This window comes from Ostreococcus tauri (genome assembly GCF_000214015.3).
Source record: "Ostreococcus tauri WGS project CAID00000000 data, contig chromosome 03, whole genome shotgun sequence".
Classification (NCBI taxonomy): domain Eukaryota; kingdom Viridiplantae; phylum Chlorophyta; class Mamiellophyceae; order Mamiellales; family Bathycoccaceae; genus Ostreococcus; species Ostreococcus tauri.
Window position 1 is genome coordinate 476,496 of NC_014428.2, and position 16,073 is coordinate 492,568.

Sequence of the window (16,073 nt, forward strand, 5' to 3'; positions counted from 1 at the left end):
ACACGGCCATTTCACGGCGCGACATGGGCGCCGCGGACGACCTCAGGGCCAAGCTCTCCGAGATATCGACCACGCGGAGAGAGGTGCGATCGACGCACGCGCGCTCGGCGACGCGACACGCGAGAGAGGGAACGAACGACTGATTACTCGATGGAATGTTCATCCGCGAGCAGGCTCGAGAGCGTCTGCGAGCGCTCGCGTCGTCGCGGAGACCGAACCCGAGCGCGTTGAGAGGCGCGGATGGGACGAGTGCGTTTAAATCTCGCGAGACGAGGCGAGGAGATGTCCCGGAGGAGAAGATGGAGGCGACGCCGCGACCGCGGGGCGAGCTCGGAACGCGCGAGCGGAGAATGTTCGCCGGGTTGGTCGGAACGCTGAGACAGAGTAAATCGAACCTTGAGGAGAAGGAGCGAGAGGTGCTGGAGAAGCGGAAGGCGATCGAGGCGGCGGTGACGGGGAAGAGCGAAGAGATTCGTCGAGAATTGAGAGAGGCGCAGTACAAGGAGTTTCTCGAGAAGCGAGACGCCGAGGAGAAGAAGAAATTTGAGGTGGATTTAAAGTACAAGGAGACCGAGCGGGCGCTCATCGAGGCCGAGTACGAGGAAATGAAGGCGGCAGTGCGCGATGGGGGGCTGTTGACGAAGACGGAGCCGATACTGGTTTACAAGCGGGCGCGTCGAAGCGCGGACGATGACGCGGCGTGTCAGGAGAGCGAAGAGAGGCTGGAGCTGTGGCTCAAATCACAGCTCGAGCGCATCGACAACGCAATTCGAGTGATTCATAAGAAGCGCGAGGAGACTATCGAACGTCGAGCAAAGGCGATGGCGCGAGGTGAGGATCACGAGGATGTCGACGTAGAAGACGCCGTTGAGGAACTTCAAGATTTCGACGAAGCAATGATCGAAACGTGATCGACAAATACAGAGAATAGAGCTATAGCTACGATGGATACTAATGACATATTAACATATTAATCCTTGAGCATGCGCACGAAATCTCGCGTGTACGGCTCCAAGTAATCGTTCCCGTCAGCTGTGTCTTTTCCCGAGCCCTTCTCATTCCAGTTCAGAACAAAGTCCACGTGGTCCTCCTTGAGGTACAGCAACATCCTCGAGGGTACGCCGGCGTCTTGCAGTTTCCAGTAAAAGTCGGCGCTCTCGTGCCACGGGACCGTGATGTCGGCGCAACCAGCCATGAGGACAGTGGGTGGGAAAGCAACTTCCTCCTCCAGTGACTCGGCAACATCCTCGCTCTTGCGGTAGAAGCCAGCCATCTTTGCCATGACGTCTCCGGTCAAATTATCCGGCCCGGGGACGACGCTTCGCCCATCGCGTTTTCTCCGAGGCATCAAACGCGCCGGACTGCACATGTCAAAGTTTTCAGCGCCATTCATCGCTCGCGCCATCGTGCTCACAATGGCCACTCCTCGCGAATCCTCGTACTCATAATGGTAACCGATGTCATACACCCCAGCTATGCCGATAAACTTTCGAGGCATTCGCGAATCTCGATGCCACTCTCGCGTACTCGTCTTCGATTTCACGTTCTTTACGCCCCCGCGCTGTAAAAGCGCTCGAGCGCATAACTGCGCGCCAGCGGAGTGTCCCACGACAGACACCCTATTCGCATCCCCTCCGTACGTCTCAATGTTATCCATCGTCCATGAGATCGCTCGAGAGATCTCATCCCACATTTGTACTGCGTCCGCTCGCGGATACAACGAATAAGTCGCGACACAGCACACGACGCCTTCTCTCGCGAGCGCCGTCGCCATTGGCGAGAACTGCCACTTTTCGCCAGATGCCCAGACCCCGCCGTGGACGAACAGCGCCACCGGCGCGTTCTCACCCTCAACCAACCCCTCGGGCACGTAAATATCCATCACGCATCGCTCACCGTCGTCGTATCTCACGTCTCGCGACATCGCCACGCCGTGCTCGACACGTCCGTCCCGCTCGCCGCGTCTCGGGAGCTTCCGGTGCGTCCGCAGCGCTCTGTATCCGTACGGAACCTTCGTCACCAGACCGCTGATCTCTTCCACGAAAAGTCGCACGAGCTGCGAACATCTCGCGAGCTTTTTAGACGTCGTCGGGCATCGCGCGAGGTCCTACGCGAGTGAGAGCGGTGAGTCTTGAGGTTCGGACGTTGGTGTCCTTTTCGTCACTTTATCCGACTATTACGACGAGCGAGCGTTCGAAACGCACCGTGGGGATGGCCTTGAAGGCCTCGGTGAAGGACATGCGAGCGCGAGGGGTCGATCGAAAAGTCTCACAAAGCCTTGGCGCTTATCAATGGAGTATTGACTACAAACTGAATCGGGTGAAACAGGCTTCTATGCCTCGGCCTCAGCCTTTTGTTCAGCCTCCGCCTTCTTCGCGAGGCGCTCGGCCGTCTTGCGCTTCTCGCGCTCGAGGAACTCCTCTTGGAGTTCCTTAGCCGCTGCGAGCTTCGAGAGCAACCCCTTGTACATTGACAAATCCCCGGACACCTTGGACATGGACAACCCGCCGGCGGTCACGAGCGCCTCGAGCGCCGCCGGATCCGTCGCCTTGGCGAGCTCCAACATTCTGAACATACCGATCGCGATGTACTTAGTGTACAAAAGCGTGCCCTCGGCGCTCTTCGCGGCAAGCTTGGCGAAGATCGCATTCTCCTTCAACCCTTCGACTCCGTTCGCGGAGGTCGCGAACGCTCCGAGCGTCTCTGCATCCGCCCGCGTTCGCACCGCATCCTCATCAAGCGCGCCCAGGAAGGCGTTGAAGATCTTCCCCTTCTCCTCCTCGCTCGGGAATCCCTCGAAGAGCTGATCGTACACGCTGACGAATCCAAGCGACGCCAGCTCGTTGTACTCGCTCTTTTTGTTGTACTTTTGGAAGTGCCCCTGCACGAGGAGCTCTTGCACCACGGTGGCCCACACGCTCGGGATCGGGTACGGGTACGCCTCCAAAAACTTACGCTTCGTATCGGCCACGGTGACCTCTGCGACGCGTTCGCGCACCGCCATCCCATCGTCAGTCTCGCGCGCGATCGGTCCCATCGCGCCCTCGAACCCTCCACCGCGCGCGTCTTCTCGCCATCCGCCTCGTTCGCGTCCGCGTGCGTCGCGCGCACCGTAGATGCCGGATTGCGCGCGCGTGATCGCGGCGCATCGAGCGCGCGCGGACGTCGGCGCTTTACGGCTCGCGCCGAGCGCCTTAGGCGCGGTCACGCGAGCGAGCTGCGCGCGCATGGTGCGATGTGGCGTCGGGCACCGGTGACGTCGACGTCGCGCTCGACACCGCGTGGGCGTCGTGGACGTTTAAGTTATCGACAAAACTTCATTTTGACGATAACTTTTCCATAACTTTGACGAGGGTCTTTTCCGAGTCACGACCCATCGAGGCTGGACATCATCGCGCACGTCTCAGACACCGTCACGAGTCACGACCGACGAAAAACCCATATGGAAAAGTTATCGAAATTATCTCTTACCCTCCTTGTCCCTTGACGATAACTCGTGGCATTTGCCCACATGTCCGTTCACTTTGATCACACAAAGTCCGACGCGATGGTTCACGACTTCACGACTCGTGAGGGCGACGACGTGATCGAAAAGTTATGAAAATTGACTCTTAGTCGTTTGCGCATAACTCGGGGTATAAAGTTATCGAACACTTCTGTACCGGTAAGACTGGATATATCGGATTGCGCGCGCCGCGGGACGCGCGACGGGCGTTTCAGTGCCCTGAGAGTGACGAATCGAGGCGAATTTTATGAGCTACGTGTGTTTTGTGACGTGCTAGAGCGCTAGGATTGGCGAACTGAGACGCGACGACGATTTGGGGGGAACGCGCGATCGTGCTCGCGCGCGGCTCTCATCAAATCGTCGGCGTCGCATCGAAGAGCCAAGTTTTCGATGAGCGCTCGCGCACTCGTGAGCTGAGACTCGTAGTCTGAGATAATTGAAGCGGTCGCGGCGTCGGCGCGCTCGGCTCGGGCGATCGCCTGCGCCGCGCGCGCGGTCTCGCTCGCGAGGAGGCGCTCAACACGGGCGAGACGCTTGGTGGTGCCCTCAGAGTGACGCCGGATCAGGTTCATCTGTCGTTCGCGTCGATCAACGTCCGCGAGCTTTACCGTGATTGCATCACGCTCGAGCGTGATCGCGCGGAGGGCACGACGGAGGTGGAGCGCCTCAGACGTGCGCGCGGCGTCTCGCTCGCCCGATGTCTCAGCTCTTGCCTCGCCATGGCCCGAGCCGTCCTCCCTAGACAGTTTCGCCTCCAGGGCTTCGTGTAAGCGCTCTCTCAAATCAAAATTTTCCTTTCCCAATCGATCGATCTCGGCGTCGTACGACTCGAACACCCCCAACCATCGCTCCGGGACGTCTCGACTCAACTGTTTGCACCGCTCTCGCCACTCGCGCATCTCCGCTCGAGTCTCCTCGATCACGCTTCGAGCCTCAGCGTCTCTTCGCTCGATGTGTTCTACCAACGCCTCTGCGCGAGACTCCATGTCTGCTCGCTCGCGCTGGGCGTCTCGCAGGTAACGCATCAACGTCGCCGGGCTCTCGTTCATGGCGGGCGAGGCGTCGTTCACCACGCGACGCCTAGACGTCGACGACAACGGCGTATGCGCTCGGACCGGCGTCTCTGGGCGAATATTACCATCGTCCTCGCTCTCGCTCGACCCCTTGTGAGCATTCGACGCTCGATCCCGTCGCAACGGTGCTCGGATGCGCTCGAGGAGCTGTTTCAATTTCGAATCGTTATTCGACGCGTCTCGAGCGCTCGTGCTCGTGCCCGACGACGCGCGAGCGGTTAGTTTATCGTACAACTCGTCAAAAGTTTGCTCATCGTCGTCGGAGGATGATGACATCACGCGATCGACCGAGTCGGGCTGTGCAGTCGACGCGCGCGTGTTCACGACAGATGTCAAAATACTGCGAGTCATTCGTCAAGCGCTACGTTTAAATTACACCTCATTCGGGCCATCGACGACTTTGCACGCTCTATTATCGCACAATCAAAGTTGAATTTACCGAATCGAGTCGAACGATGCTCGTCCCCCGCTCTACTTCGCCCTCCGCACTCACAGCGCGTACGTCGCCATCCAGAACACGAAGTGTACGTACGCGACGCTCATTCCCAAAATCGCCCCCACCACGACCTGAATCGGCGTGTGCCCGAGCGTATCCCTCAACGGCCTCGAGTCCGTCAGCGGATGATCCCTCGGAAGCTCGACGATCAACTGATTCAGGACCTCCGCCTGCCGTCCCGCGTGCAGCCGCACGCCCGTGGCGTCGTACATCACCACGAGCGAGAACACCAAACACAGCGCGAATATGCTACTCGACATCCCCTCCTTCAACCCGATCGACGTACACAAACCCACCACTAAGGCGGTGTGCGAGCTCGGCATCCCCCCGCTCCCGACGACGCGCGTGTAGTCGATCTTCCCCGTGGCGTGATAGTGCGTAAACACTTTGGCGATTTGGGCGATCGAAAAGCTCAGCAACGCGGCGACGAGCGCCGGGGAGCTCACGACTGCGGGTATGTGGGAGATCTTACTCGCCATCGGACGCGATTCGACGACTCGCGCGGCCTCGTGCGCGGCGAGAGGTGGTGAAGACGTCGTCGGGAGGGAAGCGGTGAAATCCTCCGGTTTGATGACGCGTGTGTGTGTCGAGAGAGGGTGTTTTGTTTTCGTGTGAAATTCTCGAGTCATGATTCTTAGCGAGTCCCTAAAAGGAGCGTTTTCGGTGCGTTTTCGTGAACGGCGCGCGCGCGACGACGGGCGTTGACGACGCCGCAGTGTTCGACCGAGCGCGACGGCGATGGCGACGACGACGGATGAGCGACAGCGTTATCGCGTGCGCGCGGACACGGAGGGGGCGCGCGCGGCGATGAAGTCGCTCGGCGTCGACGTGAGCGCACTGGACGAGGACGCGGTGGCGCGCGCGGTGGATTTAGCCAAGCGGCGAGGGAACGAGGCGTTCGGACGACGGGAGTACGCGCGCGCGATCGAGGCTTACACGACGGCGATCGCGGGGTGCGATTGGGATCGGACGCTGTACGCGAATCGGTCGGCGGCGGCGCTGGCGATCGGCTTGGTGGAGGACGCGCTGCGGGACGCGGCGACGTGCGTCAAGATAGACGAGATGTGGGCAAAGGGATGGTATCGGCTCGGATGCGCGCTCATGGCGGCATTCGAGAGCGTGAAGGCGCACGGTGCATTCGCGAAGGGGCTGGAACTCGCACCGGAGAGCGTGGACATGAGAGATCGTCTCGAGGAGGCGCGCGCGGCGGCTGAAGACGAGCTCGAGAGAATCGCTTTGGAGACACTCGCGGTGAGGAGGGACTTGGCGTATAAGCTTCGAGAGGCGCGGGCGCAGGATCGTCGAACGGAGATTGAGAATCAGTGGAAACAGACTATGAATGGACCAGACTGGGATATTGAAGATTATGAGTGGCGGCCGACGTTTCTTCCTCAGATGTGTTTACGTAAAATCGACGCGAGCCGATTCCAGGAGGACCCAGGGCGATTGAACGTCATCAACTACGCGATGTCACTCGCTGATCTCGCGGCGCCGAAGAGATCTTTAAAGATACTGGATGACACCATACGCATGGCGGCTTATAATGACGCGATTGAGCTAACCGTTGGCGATACTGAGACACTGAACTCTACTCTAGTCATCTCCGCCGGCGGCGGCGTCTTACCTCTCATCGCCGCCAGAGCGGGATCGAAAAAAGTATTCGCCATTGAGAGGAACAGGTATTTATATCGCATGGCGAAGCAGATTTTGAAATCAAATGCGGACAAATTTGCAAAGGATACGATTGGTTTGCTGGATCAGAAGCTTCAGGCGTGTTCACTCGCGAAAGCGGATGACGATTCGAGCGTCCGTGGGCCTCAACTCTTGACGCAGCCCTCCGAGCTGATTGTGACCGATTTGTTTGATCATGGTGCGTTTGGTCTGGGATTGTTGAGGGCTGTGGATCACGTGGGGGAGAAAAAGTTGGCGACACCTGATGCACGCATTATTCCGTCTCGAGTTCGAGTCAAGGCACAACTCATAGCACTTCGATTGGATCGTGTGAGTGGATTTGATTTAACCGCACTGAATGCGTACAGGTGGCATCCTCAGGCTTCCAAGCAAGATTTATACTCCGAACCACACGTGGTGCTCTCAGATCCCTTTGATGTCTCGGACATTGACATACAAGCACGTTTGCAAAAAGCTCTCTCAGCGGAGCAATGCTCCGATGGGATGGAACAAGACGACGTCGTGTACGTCACGGCCATCAAAGATGGATCCTGGAACGCAATTGCGTACTGGTTCGAGTGTGAGCTTTGTGATGGCGTCGAGTTGAAGAGTTACGACGTCAGTGGAGACCGCAGTGCCGCAATGAGCTCCCTGGGCGCCGCGGTGCAATACTTGGACGAGATTACAGTCACGCGCAATCAATCGATCGAACTGCGCATCCAGAGGGACGTCGATCGTGTGTACTTTTCGTCAACACCTCCGTCTACGCGACCGCGGCACGCGAACATCGCAAGCTGGCATTACGACATGTTGAACGATGCGTCACGAAACAACGCGTATGAAGCTGCCATCAAGCGCGCCATTGCTCACCGCAAGAAGCAGAATCTGCGGAACGAAGTCTTAGACGTTGGCGCTGGTAGTGGCTTGTTGTCGATGTTTGCGATGCGTGCTGGAGCGGATCGCGTGTACGCGGCCGAGATGAGTAATCACATGTGTGATGCGGGCGAAGAAACTGTTTGCATGAATGGATACGGAACGTCCATCATGTTTCTGAATCGCGACGCTCGAAGATTGTTCACAAAGGAGTCTGAGGGTCTGATTAAGCACGGCTTGAAGCCCGACGGTGTTATGCCAGAGATGGATCGTAAATCAGACATTCTCGTGTACGAGGTATTCGACAGCGGTCTCATAGGTGAAGGCGCGCTGCACATTGTTGGAATGGCCAAGCATCGCTTGCTTGCGTCGAATGCGACAATCATACCCAGCTCGGCGACTGTTTACGCCCAACCAATCCAGCTACGCATCGATCATGTTTCTGGCTTCGACTGCTCACAGGCCAATCGTTGGCGATGGCGCAGCGATTATGAAGGCATTAACCTCGAACTTTGCCGAGACAAGTGGAAACCGCTTGCGCCGTGGAAGGAGGTGTTCGACTTTGACTTTAACAACTACATGGAAAATTTACAGCCCACTCAACGCGCACTCGAGTTTGATATCGACGACGAAGGAGTGTTTAACGCCGTTGCGTTTTGGTTCAAGCTCCAACTCGATGAAGAAACCGAGCTGACGACGTCACCCCACGTTGGCGCGCAGAAAGGACAGACGTGGCAACAAGCTGTGCAATACATTGAGGAGCTCAGAGTCGACGTCGGAGACAAAATGCCGTTGGTCGCGTCTCATGACACGTACGGGATCAAATTTGAAGTCAATGACACCGAGTTACAAAATCGAGTCGCCAAACGCACCGGTGTTCCAGCGTATGATCCGCACTGGCACGTCATGCACGAGCGCATCGCCGAGGCGTCACATGCCATGGCGAAAGCAGTCACACAAAACCCTATGGTTTACCGAGAGGCCGCGGAAACCGCAGTCGCGCTCGGAAGTCGACCGCAAGACTTCGGTCTCTCCGCCGAGGACGGGGGCGAGTACTGTCTCAAGCTCATGGGATAAGCAGCGCGCTCACACGTAGATGCAGCGAAGGGGTTTTCTCATTTTTTTCCTTTTTCGAAGCCGAAAGATTGAATACATTGTGTCTAAACAAAATCTTCCATTTGATCTAAAGTTCTCCACCCCACACGGCGCCGTGCGGAAGCATGCTCAGCCAAAGAATTTACGCGACAACCATGTTGTTCGCCTCAGCGAAACGCTTCTTTTCGGCAGTCGCCGCCGCCGCATCCATCTTCGCCAACTGAGCCTCCTTCCACTTCGGGATGTAAAGCGGCTTCGGACCCTTCGGCGCTCGCTTGTTCTGCTTAGTCGGTGCCGCACCGTTCTCAGCCTGCCACTCCTTGCGCGCCGGATCCGCATCGATGTACGGCAATGACATCAAGTCAAGCCCAGCCCGCTTCGCCATCTCCTCGAGCCCGAGCTTGTTGAGCGTCTTGATGGCGTTCGTGGAGATGCGAAGGCGCACGTAACGCTTTTGCTCCGGCCAGTACACGCGCTTGTACTGCGATTGTTCGAAAACACGTCGTCAACGTCAGTCGCTCGCGCCTAAAGTCTCGCGCGACGCGTCTCGTCGCTTGAGGGTCTAGGGTTGCCCCACCCCAAGCTCCCGTCGCTCTCGCCTCTCGTGCGCACCTGCAGGTTGACTTGCTGCAAAGTCTTGTTACGGATGTGCGAGAAAGAAATCGTGCGGCCATTGTTCGCCTTCTTCCCCGTGAGCATGCACTTGCGGCCGGACATCCCGTGGAGGTCTGCGTCGATGCGACGGGGCGTCGGGTCAGTCTCTATCCGTGCTCCCGCTTCTACCCCCCTCGACGACGCGCCGGTGGTGTTGATCCCTCCACGACCCCACTGATGACTCGGGTGATTTCCTTTCGTTCATTCTCCGCCCTCCCAGGCCCTTCACCCCCACACGCGCGTCGTCACTTCGCATTCGCCATCGCCCCGAGGGCGACGTCGCCACCGCACGCGCGCGCTCGAAGAGACGCACTCTCGATGGTCATCCCCGATCGCTTCACCGTTTCCGGTCGCGTCGTCACCGCGCACGCGGCGCGGAACTTCGCCCCGAGATCGCTCCCGGTGGCGAACGCGTTCGTGAGCTTGGTCGTCGTCGCGGACGCGAACATGTCGACGTCTCTCGCCGTGCGATTGTGCCGCCTCGCGCGCGCCTTAGGGCTTTCTCCCCCGCGCCCCACCGGGGGTCGTGTGTCTCGTATTTTACTTCTTTTGTGTCGATGTATTTCACCATTCGTCCGCCTCGAGACGCCCGATCGGTGAGCGATGAAAATGACGTGCCACCGACCCCGCACTGGGAGACGCCCGTCGAGCGCGACGACGTGCGCCATGGACGCGTCGCGAGACGGCATCTCGAAGCTGATGCTCGCCGAGAAGGAGGCGCAGGCGATCGTGCGCGCGGCGAGGGAGGGTGAGACGTGTGAGACGCGAGCGCACGCGCGAGATTCGTGCGCGATGGCACTCGGTTCGAGCGACTGACGAGGGAGCGCTGCGGACGCTCGACGCGACGCAGAGAAGACGTCGAGGTTGCGCGCGGCGGTGGAGGAGGCGAAGGGCGAGATCGCGTCGTATAGGGCGGAGCGTGAGGCGCGGTACGCGCAGATGGTGGCGGAGGTGCGGCTCGAGCGACGAGGCAGAGATCTCAGAGCGACGCGGCACGCGCGTAGAAGCGAGAGCGGTTGGACTGACGATTGAGCGACGCGCGCGATGGGGTTCGCAGCAAGCTGGGAATAAGGCGGAGAGTGAGAATCGGCTCCAAGCGGAGTTCAACGCGGAGATCGCAAAGCTTCACGGACAAGTGAACGCGGCAAAGGCATCGGTAGTCTCTGACTTGCTAAACGCAGTGACAAGCGCGTGAGGCAATTCAATTAGCACGATACGTGGTACCCAAGCTTCGTCAATAGCATTAGACGCACGTAGTTTACGTTGTTGTACGTATGAATTAATTTACACCGATGTTCGAAATATATGTGTACGCGAGCGTCAGGGAAGCGTGCAAAAGAGCGAGCAAGGGGCACATTAAGGGATGCGTGCTGAAGAAATGTGGTGAAGGCTGATGGTGAACGGCTGCGACTTAATCCCTGCCCGTGGCTGATGTGATGTCGTGAATCGACGAACGACGCTTGTTATCCTTCTTGCTCATGCTGTTTAGCCTGATGAAGTACTTTTGCGCGTGAGACGCCACTTGCGTGGGCGTGCGAGTGACGACAAAGTTTCTGCTGATGCTGCGCCAGTCGCCCTTGCCAAACTTGTTCAATCCGAGAAGGAATAGTCTATGCTCTTCTTCAGTCCATGGAACGCCCTTTCGTCGTTCTTGATCGCCTGTCTTGGGAACGTTCTTGGACTTTTTCGCCGGCGGCGCGGCAGGAGCCGGAGCCTGAACCGCCGGAGCGGCGGGCTGCGCTTTGACGGTTTTCATCGGCGCAAAGCTGACTTCGGCCGTGACGTAGTCTTCGCTATCGACACCTTCGTCGTAATACTCCGGAAGAGACACGAAACCGGACTCGATCTCGCGAATGTCCTCCTTGAGCTTTGCATAGCGATCCTTCAGTTCTTGCACCGCCTTTTGCGGCATCTGTTGTTGAAGCTGTCCCCAGTAGTCGTCGCCCGTGATGGGCCAACCGTCGTACTGCGCCAAATTTGTCTCGAAGAATTTATCCTCCTCAAACGACCAACTCACGGAATCCGTCCCGAGAAGACCGAGACTGCTGTACATGAAACCGGCGTCGCCGTATCCGAAATCAAGCGTAGACATGTCTACTCGTCACGCGCACGCGCTGCCAAAAAATATAAGAATCCGCCTCTAACCTTGATCGGGATCGAGGGCTTTTGTCTTCACCACACGTGTGCGCGCCTTATGAGCGCCTCTGGGTGAACTGAAAGAATGCGAGACTCGGACAAGTCCCAGACTATGACGAGAGTACCTGAAAAAAAATCGCAAAGAGCGCTCCTCGTCAGCCACCGGTTTGTTGAACCTCTCGAATCCCCTCTTCACCAGTCATGACTCAAGTTTCCTCAGACGCCCCTTCGAGGCTGTTCCCCCGAGGTTCGAGGTTTCCGCCCGTCGACGCGCTCGCGTCGACGCCGCGACGACGCTCCGCGGGCGATCGCGCGCCCGTCACCGGCGCGATCATTCCCTTCGTCCGATCCCATCGTCCGCGATCGCGTTCGCGTCGCGCGCGACGCCCCCCACGGCGCGCGTTCCCCGTCCCCCGCGCCCGTCCCCGAACCGCGGTCGTTCCGCGCTCGAACTCGCTCGCTCGCGCACCGCGCGCGCACCTCGCTGGTTCTCACGCCCAAGTCGTGAATCGTAACGTTCCCGCGTCACCGATCACGTCCTCGGCGTTCGCACGCGTCGGTCGCGTCCACGGCGTCGTCGCGACGGAGATTGCCGCGCGATCTCGCGCGAGGCCTCGACGGTTTGCCCCCGCGCGCGCGCTCGACCGCGCGTCTCGGATCACGCGAGATATTTTCACCCACGTACGCGGGCGCGTATTTCCCTATGATTTCACCACGCCACGCGCGAGATCTCACATCTCGTGACGAAAGATCTCGTTCGAGAGGTCGGTGTGACGAGTCATGACTCACGGTTCGCCCGCGAGATTCCCACGGCGGGGAGCGCGCGGGGGGAGATCTCGCGGGTGGGCGTCGGCGCCGCCCGGGTGCGCGCGGTCGGGCGTCGGCGCCGCCCGGGCGCGCGCGGTCGGGCGTCGGCGCCGCCCGGGTGCGCGCGGTCGGGCGAGCGCGATGGACGACGCGCGCGCGGGGGGCGACGGAGGCGCGGCGGCGGGACGACGACGCGCGCGCGCGGGAAGGGCGACGGACGCGCGCGATGGTGGTCGAAGGCGCGGTGGAGCGAGCGGACGTGACGGACGTCGTGGAGGATGTGGAGGATATGTTCGACCACGGGCGGCGAACGACGACGGCGACGGCGGAGGATGCGGTGGCGGCGGTGTCGACGACGAGTGGGGTGGGACGGAGCGCGCGAACGCTCGAACCGACGGTGAACGTGCGCGCGCGTCGACGAGAGGGCGAGGTGGACGACCGGGGAGGGGCGGAGGACGATGAGACGGATGAGACGGGCGGGACGCGACCGGGACGCGGAAAGATCTTCGTGCACACGTTCGGGTGCTCGCACAATCACTCTGACTCGGAGTTCATGGCGGGACAGTTGCAATCGTACGGGTACGAACTCGTGAAGGATGCCTCGGACGCGGATGGGTGGTTGGTGAACACGTGTACGGTTAAGAACCCGAGTCAGAGCGCGATGAACACCGTCCTCGAGCGAGGCAAGGCGGCGAATAAAGCGCTCCTCGTCGCCGGTTGCGTGCCTCAGGGGGATAAGGGGGCGAAAGAATTGAAAGATGTGAGTCTTTTGGGGGTGACTCAGATCGATCGCGTCGTAGAGGCGATGGAGAGAACGCTTGCCGGCGACACCGTGCGCATGCTGGAGAAAAAGACGCTCCCGAGACTGGATCTACCAAAGGTGAGAAGGAACGAATTCGTCGAGATTTTACCCCTGAGTACCGGGTGCCTCGGAGCGTGTACGTATTGCAAAACGAAGCATGCGCGCGGAGATCTCGGGTCGTACGAAATTTCCGCCTTGGTGAGCCGCGTAGAGCAAGCAATCTCAGAGGGCGTGTCCGAGGTGTGGTTATCGTCCGAAGACACTGGGGCGTACGGGATAGATTTGGGGACGGATGTCGCGGCTTTATTTCGTGCCATCACCGCAGTGCTTCCCACCGATGGTTCGGTGATGCTGCGACTCGGGATGACGAATCCGCCGTACATTTTAGCTCACCTCGACGCGGTCGCCGAGGCGATGCGGCACCCAGCCGTATACGCGTGGATGCACATCCCGGTGCAGAGCGGGTCGAACGCCGTATTAGAGGCGATGAAACGCGAGTACACAGTTGAGGAATTTCGCACGGTTTGCGACACGTTACTGGAGGCCGTGCCGGGCATGGTCATCGCCACAGACGTCATTTGCGGATTCCCGGGCGAGACGGACGAGCAGTGGCGAGAGACCATGCAGCTCATCGAAGAGTACAAGTTCCCCGAGGTGCATATCTCGCAATTTTATCCTCGTCCAGGGACTCCTGCGGCAAGGATGAAGCGTGTCCCCACTCAAATCGTCAAAGGTCGCTCTCGAGAGCTCACCGTGCTCTTCGAGTCGTATCAGCCCCACCAGCACTTGGTCGGTAAGACGGAGCGCGTCTGGGTGAGTGATATTGCTCGCGACGGGACGTCACTCGTCGCCCACACGAAGAATTACACGCAGATCCTTTTGCCGGGGGGCGAGGACCAGCGCGCGCACTTGATGGGTCGAAGCGCTATGGTTGAGATCTACGAGTCGTCCCGCTGGTCGTGCAAGGCGCGAGTTCTGGAGGTCATTGATGCGGACCCCACCGTTGCCAGAGTTCGTCTCAGCGTCATTCCGAGCGAAGAGGAGTCAAAGATGATTCGTGAGAAGCTCACCAAGGGCAAGCGTGTTCGCATCAAGAAGGCGCAAGAGATGCCCGAGACCGGTTGTTCCGTGTGTGGAAGCGACTCTTCTTGCCCGTCGTCAAAGGAACCCGTCACGGCGCGTTACCTCTCGGTCGAAACTGTGTTGATCGCTGGCACGTGCATTGGGGCCATTAGTCTGGCTTGTGCGTTGTACGCGCGAAATAGAAGAAACTAGGAAAGATAGCTATTGACTTTACTGTTGAACATTGAATGTTGAGTCTACTCAAGTAACTTGCGCCCGCGTGCAACTAAATAAATCTCTCTACTCTCAGACCGCGTCGCGTTCGGCTTGAACCAGTTCACTTTATCAAAGTGCGGCTTGCAATGCTTCGCCAACTCTTCCACGCTGCCCGAGCCCTCCAAAATTTTGACCACCAGATCTCCTCGAGCTGCCAACACGCCACCGTCTCTAACCACCGCCAAGTCCACCGCGCACTCCGCCAACTCCAGCGAAGCTGCGGCGTCGACGCTCGCCAGCCCTCGCGTATTCACCATCATGTCCGACAACACCGCATCGAACGTCTCAACTCCCAGATCGCTCGCTCGAGCCTCGGTCGCATCGAGCGTCATCGTGGAAGCCCGCGCCGCGTCGACGTGTCGCAGACCCGCGAGCGTCCCTCGATCGATCTCCTTCAGGTCTATCCCCAGTACGCGCGCGCACGTCCCTCCTTGACGCCGTGTTCGCTCGTGAACGACTTGAATCCAAGCACCAGGCGCGCATCCGAGATCCAACACCGAGCGCTTGTTCCGGAGAAGCCGAAACTTTTCATCCAGCTGCACGAGCTTCAGCGCACTTCGAGCGACATATCCCAGCCGCTTTGCCTCTCGCGCGATGGGGTCGATCAGTCGCTTTGAGTTACTCGCCATTTCGGCATCGCGTGCGCGTCGCAATGTCGTAGTGTGAACGGGGGCTGACGAGAGGAAAGAATTGGTCGGAATACTATTAACTCTCTCACGCGCGGGATTTGTAGGTTCCCTCATCGGTGTTGACGATGATCTGGTCGCCGACGTTCACGAAGAGGGGAACGGTGACCACTGCGCCGGTCTCGATCGTCGCCGGCTTGTCACCCCCACTGGCGGTGTTACCCTTGAGACCCGGATCAGTCTCCGTCACGGTGAACGTGAAAGGGTTCGGCACCTCACACCCGATGACCTTACCGTTCCACTGCACGATGGCGCAGTCCATGCCCTCCTTGACGAACTTGTTCACCGCCACCGGCGGGACCCGAAGCTCTTCGAAGGTCTCCATGTTCATGAACATGTAATCGTCGCCATCCATGTACGTGAACTGCATTGTCTCCTTGGAGACGTCGGCGAGCTCAAACTTTTCACCAGAGCGAAACGTCTTCTCGTTGATGTTCCCCGTGAGCAAGTTGCGCAGTTTGGTGCGAACGAACGCCGATCCACGACCGGGCTGAACGTGCATGAACTCTACGCGCGCCACGAATCGTCTCGTCAGTCTCCACTCGTCTCCAGCGCGACGCGCGCCGAGCGAGCGGATAAAGTCGCGTGCGACGAGTATTCGCTCGGGCCGACGTACCAGTGATTCTCCACGGGTTGGAGTCGATCTCCAGCGACAGACCGACCTTAAAGTCCGCCGTGCTGCACGTCAGTGCGCTCACCTGCGTCGCGATAGATCCCTCGTCAGTCGGTCGCTCGTCCGAAAAGTTACCCCCGCCTCGAACGCGAGCATCGTCGAAACACGTCGCGTCTCTCTCGCGCGCGCGCGACGCGGCCGACGACGATGCACACCTTGACGGGACCGCGGGTCGCGCTCGCGCGCTTCGCGACGCGCGCCGGGGCGAAAGCGCGAGCGCTGGAGATGGAACTAGACGCCGAGAGCATCGCGCGCGTGTATGAC

The 16,073-nt window shown here is 59.3% G+C and overlaps 12 protein-coding genes across 12 annotated transcripts; 4 read left to right on the top strand and 8 right to left on the bottom strand.

The window, feature by feature from the left end:
• Nucleotides 1-155: 155 nt before the first annotated feature.
• On the top strand, nt 156-911 carry OT_ostta03g02910 (Pinin/SDK/MemA protein; the record flags this gene model as incomplete). Its single annotated transcript, XM_022984782.1, has 1 exon — nt 156-911. The coding sequence occupies one exon, from the start codon at nt 156-158 to the stop codon at nt 909-911; it is 756 nt and encodes a 251-aa protein (XP_022838510.1).
• A 59-nt stretch (nt 912-970) lies between these two features.
• Nucleotides 971-2,240, bottom strand: OT_ostta03g02920 (Carboxylesterase, type B; the record flags this gene model as incomplete). Its single annotated transcript, XM_022984783.1, has 2 exons — nt 971-2,107; nt 2,205-2,240. 2 exons carry the CDS (start codon nt 2,238-2,240, stop codon nt 971-973), a joined length of 1,173 nt encoding a protein of 390 aa, XP_022838511.1.
• A 92-nt stretch (nt 2,241-2,332) lies between these two features.
• On the bottom strand, nt 2,333-3,229 carry OT_ostta03g02925 (Photosystem II Psp29, biogenesis; the record flags this gene model as incomplete). Its single annotated transcript, XM_022984784.1, has 2 exons — nt 2,333-2,977; nt 3,110-3,229. 2 exons carry the CDS (start codon nt 3,227-3,229, stop codon nt 2,333-2,335), a joined length of 765 nt encoding a protein of 254 aa, XP_022838512.1.
• A 557-nt stretch (nt 3,230-3,786) lies between these two features.
• On the bottom strand, nt 3,787-4,929 carry OT_ostta03g02930 (unnamed product; the record flags this gene model as incomplete). Its single annotated transcript, XM_003078157.2, has 1 exon — nt 3,787-4,929. One exon carries the CDS (start codon nt 4,927-4,929, stop codon nt 3,787-3,789), a length of 1,143 nt encoding a protein of 380 aa, XP_003078205.2.
• A 138-nt stretch (nt 4,930-5,067) lies between these two features.
• On the bottom strand, nt 5,068-5,553 carry OT_ostta03g02940 (Acid phosphatase/vanadium-dependent haloperoxidase-related; the record flags this gene model as incomplete). The annotated part of the gene is made up of 1 exon (XM_003078158.2): nt 5,068-5,553. One exon carries the CDS (start codon nt 5,551-5,553, stop codon nt 5,068-5,070), a length of 486 nt encoding a protein of 161 aa, XP_003078206.2.
• A 259-nt stretch (nt 5,554-5,812) lies between these two features.
• On the top strand, nt 5,813-8,695 carry OT_ostta03g02950 (Tetratricopeptide repeat-containing domain; the record flags this gene model as incomplete). The annotated part of the gene is made up of 1 exon (XM_003078159.1): nt 5,813-8,695. The coding sequence occupies one exon, from the start codon at nt 5,813-5,815 to the stop codon at nt 8,693-8,695; it is 2,883 nt and encodes a 960-aa protein (XP_003078207.1).
• Nucleotides 8,696-8,855: 160 nt separating this feature from the next.
• Nucleotides 8,856-9,816, bottom strand: OT_ostta03g02960 (Ribosomal protein L28; the record flags this gene model as incomplete). Its single annotated transcript, XM_022984785.1, has 3 exons — nt 8,856-9,194; nt 9,326-9,441; nt 9,681-9,816. The coding sequence occupies 3 exons, from the start codon at nt 9,814-9,816 to the stop codon at nt 8,856-8,858; spliced, it is 591 nt and encodes a 196-aa protein (XP_022838513.1).
• A 217-nt stretch (nt 9,817-10,033) lies between these two features.
• On the top strand, nt 10,034-10,562 carry OT_ostta03g02970 (Vacuolar (H+)-ATPase G subunit; the record flags this gene model as incomplete). The annotated part of the gene is made up of 3 exons (XM_022984786.1): nt 10,034-10,115; nt 10,218-10,318; nt 10,425-10,562. The coding sequence occupies 3 exons, from the start codon at nt 10,034-10,036 to the stop codon at nt 10,560-10,562; spliced, it is 321 nt and encodes a 106-aa protein (XP_022838514.1).
• Nucleotides 10,563-10,778: 216 nt separating this feature from the next.
• Nucleotides 10,779-11,459, bottom strand: OT_ostta03g02980 (Myb domain, plants; the record flags this gene model as incomplete). The annotated part of the gene is made up of 1 exon (XM_003078162.2): nt 10,779-11,459. The coding sequence occupies one exon, from the start codon at nt 11,457-11,459 to the stop codon at nt 10,779-10,781; it is 681 nt and encodes a 226-aa protein (XP_003078210.2).
• A 1,077-nt stretch (nt 11,460-12,536) lies between these two features.
• Nucleotides 12,537-14,387, top strand: OT_ostta03g03000 (MiaB-like tRNA modifying enzyme, archaeal-type; the record flags this gene model as incomplete). The annotated part of the gene is made up of 1 exon (XM_003078163.2): nt 12,537-14,387. The coding sequence occupies one exon, from the start codon at nt 12,537-12,539 to the stop codon at nt 14,385-14,387; it is 1,851 nt and encodes a 616-aa protein (XP_003078211.2).
• Nucleotides 14,388-14,431: 44 nt separating this feature from the next.
• Nucleotides 14,432-15,079, bottom strand: OT_ostta03g03010 (Ribosomal RNA large subunit methyltransferase E; the record flags this gene model as incomplete). Its single annotated transcript, XM_022984787.1, has 1 exon — nt 14,432-15,079. The coding sequence occupies one exon, from the start codon at nt 15,077-15,079 to the stop codon at nt 14,432-14,434; it is 648 nt and encodes a 215-aa protein (XP_022838515.1).
• An 85-nt stretch (nt 15,080-15,164) lies between these two features.
• On the bottom strand, nt 15,165-16,057 carry OT_ostta03g03015 (Translation elongation factor P/YeiP, central; the record flags this gene model as incomplete). The annotated part of the gene is made up of 3 exons (XM_022984788.1): nt 15,165-15,643; nt 15,753-15,834; nt 15,965-16,057. 3 exons carry the CDS (start codon nt 16,055-16,057, stop codon nt 15,165-15,167), a joined length of 654 nt encoding a protein of 217 aa, XP_022838516.1.
• Between the last annotated feature and the right edge of the window lie 16 nt (nt 16,058-16,073).